At 46.7% G+C, this 7,871-nt stretch overlaps 1 protein-coding gene across 1 annotated transcript; it reads right to left on the bottom strand.

The window, feature by feature from the left end:
- Positions 1-6,361: 6,361 nt before the first annotated feature.
- LOC103680872 (putative olfactory receptor 2B8) lies at positions 6,362-7,611 on the bottom strand. Its single transcript, XM_008710378.2, has one exon. It carries the CDS (start codon positions 7,313-7,315, stop codon positions 6,362-6,364), a length of 954 nt encoding a protein of 317 aa, XP_008708600.2. The 5' UTR covers positions 7,316-7,611.
- Positions 7,612-7,871: the final 260 nt, after the last annotated feature.

Below are 7,871 nucleotides of genomic sequence, written 5' to 3'. Positions count from 1 at the left end.
ATGAGTCGCTATTGCTTTAATAATGTGACCGTGTCCTAGGTCTGAGCTGACCCAGATCTACCAGAACAGCCCCCGAGGACAATGCAGGAGGAGCTGATAAGGGGAATGCAGCTGTCACAACACGGGAAATGACAGGTCTAATGACCATGGACAGTGCTTTCCAGCAGGTTCCACAGGAGAAGAGGATCAAGTAGGATTTCCCCTGCATGTTTGTTCAGGGAATGCTCTCAGGATAAAGGGGGTGAGGGAACAAAACAGAGCAGAGAACGTTGCTAAGCAAGGATGTGGGCTCAGGTGGACTATGGCTCGAGCCTCATCCCCTAAGAAGCGGGACAGGACTCTCCCACACAAGGAGCCATCTGTGCTGGTGGAAACCCGCGTCCTCGCTGTCTGATACCGTACCCGCTATCCACATGTCACCACCTGCGCATTTAAAACATCCTCGCTGAGAAACTGAATTTTGTATTTTATTTAATGCTAATTAATTTAAATGTAAATGGCTTCCTGTAGCTACTTACTCCCGTATTGGACAGCCCAGCTCTGGAGCATGAATTGCAGCAGGTTCGTCCTGCCTGGCATTCGTCCTGCCTGGGCATTGGCACCTTTGTCTACCCCAGGAGCCTGTCACTGGCTGTGAGCTGCCCCCACCCTGTTCCTGAGACCCCCTGGCACAGTGGCTCCCCTTCAGCTGACGGCCAATGTCTGAGAAGGGAATGGCTGTGAACCCTGCAGCCCGTATTCCAACACATCAGGCAAGGACCGGAGCAGCAGCCAGGGAAAGAGGGTCTGAGCAGGACACCAAGAGCATCACGCAAGAGTCCATTCCCGATCCTGTGCGAGGAGACAAGGATGGAGCCTAGTGTCCAGAGAAGCACTGACACAATAGTCACAACATAGAACTCCCCTGTAGTAATCTCCGATACAGCATTTTTTAAACTCCAGACATGTTTTAGATTGTTTTAGAAAATCTAAAGGGGGAAAATGACCATTTTGAAGGTATTAATACTGACAATGAGTTTTTTGCATAGAGAACAAATATTGTCTAATTTCACAGACAATAAGGACCAAAGGGAAAGCAGGGAAGCATATACTCCAGTAATTGTACACATACGCATACTCTCTAATTATGTTACGAAGGCCGTACTTTTTTACCACTATAGATGTGTATTTAAAGTATTCTCCACGTGTGCATACACAGGTCTAAGGAATAGACTACAGTACAATGAAATTTCTGGGAACGACTTGGTAGAGTCTATAATGAACAACTAAATTTAATTCTTATACTTGGACACTTTCCACAGTCTTCCTTTAGACAGTGGACCATATAATCAAACCAATAAAGCTCTTTTGTTTTAAGAAAAATTGCAACTGAAAATTAACTAACTTACCAATTCCTAAAGCAACACACAGACCAAATTCCGTTTCACTCACCTTTGTTCACCTTCTCCGCGCGTTCTAGCTAGTTCCCTACGTCCTTTCCAAGTCACTGCCTACACACAGTACTGGGATTGGCACTGGGACATGCAGAATCAGTTGTATGCAGTAAATGCAAAGGTTGGCTACACCAGAACTGGCTTATCCCTGAATTTTTCCTAAACGAAAGGACGCTTTCTCACGATGACTTCACGTGTCTTCAGGTGGACAGAGATCTGCACGTTGCCTCTAGGACGTGGGAGATGAAGGCAATAGCAAACTCTCACTATGGTTTCCCGGATGCAGTGACGTGCCTGGCGACAGTGAGACCCTTAGGAGCACAGGAGAGGGTGCTGTGACCTTCAGCTGTGGCTGGGCTGACACTGAGAACCACATGTGTTTCCCTGGCTGACGTCTCTGGGGAGCAGACGCCCCACACTGTTAATGAGGCCGTCTCGCTGAGCGGTCCAGAGGTGACAGTCCTCAGGGAGAATGAAGATCAAGGACAACGCCGGAGGAGACCTCATCTGTCTCGTATGTGATGTCACATATTTCACAGAGGACAAATCCCTCCCTAGACCTCCCCAACCAGCTTGTTCTCATCTGTAAATGACCTGCATGTTTTACAAGACACTGAAGACTTTTTCACCACAATTCCCCCAAATATTTGCATAGAAATATAGAAGTAAGAGTCCATTCCGTTAGTTAATTTGAAATGTAAATATGTGGGTCCCCAGTCCCTTAAGCTTCAGACTTTTGGTTTGCACTCAGGTCATGATCTCTGAGTGTTGGGATGGAGCCCAGCTTAGGGATAGAGCGCCCTGCGAGCGGGAAGTCGGTTTCCCCTCTTTGTCTCCCACTGCCCCTCTCCCCAGTCATGTTCTCTCTCTCTCAAATAAACAAAAAAATCTTTAACAGGAAATAAATATTGTCAATATGTGAATATTTTTTTCACTTATTCTCATTCATAACCAATGTGTAAGATATCGCAGAGCTAATTCTAAGTGACACAAGTCAGGAGAGAAAAACAAAGACTGTGTGATCTGACGTAACTGCGGGTCCAGAAGAGCTGAACCTGCAGATACAGAGAGTAGAATGGTGGTGACCAGGGGCTGAGGGGGGGAGAAGCGGGAGATGTGGGCAAAGGGTACCAGCTGCCAGGTGCAACACGAGCAGGTCCTGAGAAGCTAACGTACAGCATGGTAGTTACAGTTCCTGTGACTGTATCACAGACTGGAAGTCGCTGAGGGTAGATCTTAAACTTCTCCCCACAAAGAAGAAAGGCTCATCGTGTGATGAGATGCAGGTCATAGCCAACGCTATCGTGGTAACAATTTTGTTGCATACACATGTTCACATCTCCTAGTCCTAAGATTTGCTCCATGTTACATGTCGGTTCTATCACAGTACAACTGGGGAAAAATAAATTCAAGAGGCATCATTCAATTTTTTATCCCACGTTATCGTCCTCTCCTAAGGTCAGATTATTCCTGCTACTTAATACAAAATCTCTCTCCAGGGGCTCCTGGGTGGTGCAGCTGTTTGAGAGTCAGACTCCTAGTTTGGGCTCAGGCTCCGCTCTCAGGGTTCTGCATCTGGACCCTCGTGGAGCCTCGCTCTCTCCGCGGAGTCTGCTGAAGTTTCTCTCTCCCTCCTTCTCTGCCCCTCCTGCTCTAAAATAAGTAAATACATCTTTTTTGTTAATCTCTCCACAGAGTTAATGAAAGGGAGTGTTCTAGAATTATCCTATGTACAAGCACAGCCCACCCTTTCTGATGCAAATTGAAATCCAGAGAGTGAAGGAATGGCAACTCTGAACCTTGTACTTAGGCGTTTCTGTTATGACAGCAAAAGGAGTGTAGCTTGTTCCATTCAGCTCTTAGTGGGTAAGAGTCTCCCAAGAACAGATGCCTCAACACCTCCTGGTAAGTAGTTCTCCTTTGCCATGTGACCTGAAGGAATCAACTGTTACCCCACACACTTGGGTATGTTTGTACACATCTCAGAACACATTGGAAATAATCAGTTATACACCTGTCACTTCAAAGTAGTGCGAGCTGACGGAAACACATTTTCTTCTACTCTCCATCCTCACAAAAGGGTTAAGAGACTGACCTAGGAGAGATTGCACGTGAAGCCCATGTTTGTGCATGTGCATATCTGGGTGTGTGTGTGTGTGTGTGTGTGTGTGACAATATACTAATTTGAATGTTATTTCATCTAAATATCTCTAGAAGTCACCGGCCAAGGAAAGGTTCACAGGGATCTGTAACCTGTTCCTCCCTCCTCAGTGAGCCTGGACAGAGCAGAACTCTGGCAAAGAGTAACCGTGAAATGCGCAGATGACGAGATACGTGAGGGTCTTACAGGGATGGCTGTTCGCCGATCACTGCCCTACTACTGATGGCAGCCTGATGCGTGGGGTCTGTTTAGAAGCTACACCCCACACACTGCAGACATGCTACCAAATGACAGTCCTAATGCCAGAGCAGGGCTATGAAGGAAGGGACACAGAATCTGAGGATCCCCCAGCCTTCCCTGTGCTGACTGGTGCCAGACAAGTTCTGCCCCACATCTGAGAAACAAACCACTTCCCATTGCGGTGCGGGGTCTCCGAAGCTGTGTCTGATGGGCCTGGGGCCTCCTGGATACTCAAGGGCTCTCAGCATTTTGTATCCTTTGTTAATCGGTAGTAAATCTTCTATGGGTTAAGAATTGAGTTTCATGTGAGTCCGACTGACATTTTGGGTGTCTGCAATCACGCATCCCCTGAGCCGAGGGTGTGCACCCCGCATTCCTCAGAAAGGACAAGCGCTGGGAGAATCCATGGATTCCTCTAGAGCATAACAGTCGTCCTGAGCTCCAGGTGCTAAACACAGATGGAGTCAAATAACGTAGCCAAGCCTTGGGTACAATCCCACAGCCATGCCACAGTTACTGATGAAAATACAAAAGGAGACAGTGCAAACAGTATTGGTGACAATTACACAGCCCTGGACTCTGTTGTAGACAAAGCATGGAGAGTGTGGTGAGCAGGTTCCTAACGTTAGAAAACTGCTACAGAACAATCCTGAACTTGAGTTTGGTCTGTCAAGTAATTTCTTTTTTATTTCAGCATGGATCCCAGAGATCTTTATTATCTGTAATTTATTCCCATGAGTAATAAACTTGCAAATGCCATCAAACCTTCACTTAAAGGAATTGAATCTGTTTGACACCAGGGCGCTGTGTGACCTCAAGAGCAGAGTAGTTGCTCCCCCAGAACAACAGGCTGTGTAACTTCGTGAGACCCTGAGGGTTTTACACCAAAGAGAGATCATTTGAGGGATTTTAAAGTGACCATTGGGTGTAAATCACGATGTGGTTGAAACTCAACAGAGAGTAGAGCAGCGCATAGTGAGTTCAGTAGATCAGGGATTCAAGCCTTGATTTCAGCTCAGCTCCTGTCTCCACGTCAGAACATGGAGACGCTCTGGGGTCTGTGCTCAGCCCAGAGTCTGCTTGTCCCTGCCCAGGGTCTCTGTCTCTGTCACTCTTTCAAATAAATAAATAAATAAGTACAATCTTTAAAACAAAACAGGAATATGATGGAGAATGGAAATCTGTCACCATCGGGGATAAACAGTATCACAAAACCGCTTTTCCGCTGGCACACATGCAGCATCTCTGTGCTGTCAAGACAAACCCCAGGGGTGGATTCCAGTGGGAATATTGTGATGCTGTTAGCGATCCAGAGAGACCCTGACCGCGGTGCACCACTCTCCCCGGCTGTCGCTTTCCAGCCTCCAAGCGCTGTCTCTGGACAAGGTCACTTGTCATGAGCACGACCAGCCAGGGGGTGACAAGGCCCTGGGGAGCTGGTCACTGTCGGTAGGGAACAGCACCCTGGTTACGCGTGTCCAGTCCCAGACACAGATACACTTACCTGCACGGGCTACGAGTTGGGAAAACCTACCAGAAACAGAACCATGTCCATGAAGATGGCATCGCAGAGCTCCAGCCTCCCGTGGGAAAGTGCACTGTGTGCGACAATACAGGACACCTACACCAGATCCATGCCCCAAACACGTTTCTGTGCAAGCTGAGCCCGCGTAAGATCAAGGGCGTCGCCGGTCAGACTCAGTTGTTCTGGGATGTTTGCGCTCATCTCTCCTAATTCAGATTGTGTGACAGCGCTTCAAACTGAGATGGCTATTTGTGAAGGTCGACACACGGAGATGTTTAATATTATATACATTGTATTTATTCTTCACATTTCCTCCTAGTGAATCCGGCAACTACAGAGAACATGGGATTTCCTGCAATAAGAGGTGTACCTTATAATAGAGCCATGATCACAGTGCAAGAAGAGGTGACATGCCTCCAACAGGTTGCCAGAAAATGCTAAAATAATATTTCTTAGTGTTTTAGTGGTTCATATTCTTAGTTTCCCTATGCCTTTATGGTATGTTCCTCAATGTCTTCTTCCAAGTAGAAATGAAACCATGCTCCCATAAGGGGGACAAATCAGAAAAACCTGTGGAGCTTTTTCCAATGACAACGTGACACAGATGTTCTAGGCCCCGGAGCAGCATCCCTGGCAGCAGCAGGAATCCCGGACTTAGATTTTGAGCACTCACTAGGTAAAAACATCAGGTAAGGGAATTCCCTTGAGAGCTGTCAGAGGAAATTTTAGACGACATGGGGAGGACAAAATCAACTTTTTTTTCCTTAAAGATTTCTTTATTTATTCGGAGAGAGAAAGACAGAGCTGGCACAATCAGGGGCAGAGGCAAAAGCACGCTCCCTGCTGAGCAAGTTGCCTGTTGTGGGATTGATCCAGGGCCCGGGATCATGACCTGAGCAGGAGGCAGATACCCACCAATTAAGCCACCTAGACCACAAGGTCACAACCATCTTAAATACTCTGGCATTCAATGTCTTCCATCATAGGGTCTTTCCCTCCCAGTCATCTGGAGTCATGGCCCCTGCAAAGCACCTTCTTCATTGCTCCTGTCACATCCTTGTTCCGCAGTGTATATATGACAGGGTTGACCATGGGGGTGACGATGGTGTAGAACAGAGAAACAAACTTGCCGTGATCCTGGGAGTAGTTGTTGCTGGGCTGGAGGTAAGCGTAGATGGCCGTGCCATAGAACAGGGAGACCACCGTGATGTGGGACCCACACGTCCCAAACGCTTTCCTCTGCCCTGCAGATGACTTTATTCTTAAGACTGCCCTGACAATCCGACCATAGGAGAAGGTGATTAAGGCCACAGGGATGAGGAGAATCATCACACTGACAAAGAACATCTCTGACTCATATACAGTCGTGTCAACACAGGCAAGCTTGAATAGTGGGGGGATCTCACAAAAGAAGTGATCAATTTTATTTCTCCCACAACGTGGTACAATGAAGATGAGCACTGTCTGCAATGAGGAGTTGGCAAAACCAATGACCCACGATGCGGAAGCCATGAGGGCACAGAGACGGGGGTGCATGACCACTGTGTAGTGCAGGGGCCTACAGATGGCAGCATAGCGGTCAAATGCCATGACCCCCAAGAGAATGCATTCAGTCGATCCCAACCCTAGAGCGACAAACAGCTGAACCACACAGCCACCAAACGAGATAGACTTGTCTGCTCTCCTGAGATGAACCAGGAGCTGCGGGACAGTGCTGGTCGTGTAGCACAGGTCCAGAAAGCTCAGGTTGGAGAGGAAAAAGTACATGGGAGTCTGAAGATGGGGGTCCAGGTGGGACAAGGCAATGATGGTGGTGTTTCCCAGCAGAGTGAACAGATAGAAGATCAGCAGAACCACGAAGAGGACGAGCTCCAGCTGAGGCCGGTCCGAGAAACCCAGCAGGATAAACCCAGTGAAAGAACTGCCATTTTTCTGTTCCATCCTCTGTTGGCACATGTTTCCTGTCAGAACTGAGCGTTTAGCAACTTTTAAAAGAAATTGTCAAAAAAATAAACAGTTGCTTGGGAGTCGATCTTTCATGTTTAAGACAGGTCTCTGGGTTTTATCTGTAACTATTTGAATAAATGATGTATTCAGTAAAATTGACATAGTTCCTCCCAATACAGTCCATGTTATCACAAAAATATGTCATTAATATTTGGTATAAGGAAAATGAAATAATGGCCCTTGTGTTGGCATCAGTCATAGGTACAAACGGTCTTTCAGTCTGAGCTTAATAAGACTTAAATGACTATAAGTATGTACATAGGGGGTGAGGGAAAAAGGGGGAGATCCATCAGAAAAAATTCAAAAGGAAATGCAGACAGAGGGAAGGACGTTACTGTAAATACGTATCTCATGATCGTACGCACACTTCACAGGCAATGGAATATAATACAGTATAATCCTGAAATGCATTCAGAATCAGGAATTGAAGACCAAGATTGTACTTACAACAAAAATTCAATTACATTCAAAATATCACTACTAGTTCTGCACAGAAACATTATAG

Source organism: Ursus maritimus, unplaced genomic scaffold, assembly GCF_017311325.1.
Source record: "Ursus maritimus isolate PB19 unplaced genomic scaffold, ASM1731132v1 scaffold_560, whole genome shotgun sequence".
In the NCBI taxonomy this organism is placed as follows: domain Eukaryota; kingdom Metazoa; phylum Chordata; class Mammalia; order Carnivora; family Ursidae; genus Ursus; species Ursus maritimus.
The sequence above is the reverse complement of the archived record's forward strand: the minus strand, read 5'-3'. Positions and strand labels throughout refer to the sequence as shown.

What these genes read in the sequence shown, in the direction of transcription:
- LOC103680872 (XM_008710378.2), bottom strand. Translation starts at nt 7,315, where the DNA reads ATGTGCCAACAGAGGATGGAACAGAAAAATGGCAGTTCTTTCACTGGG.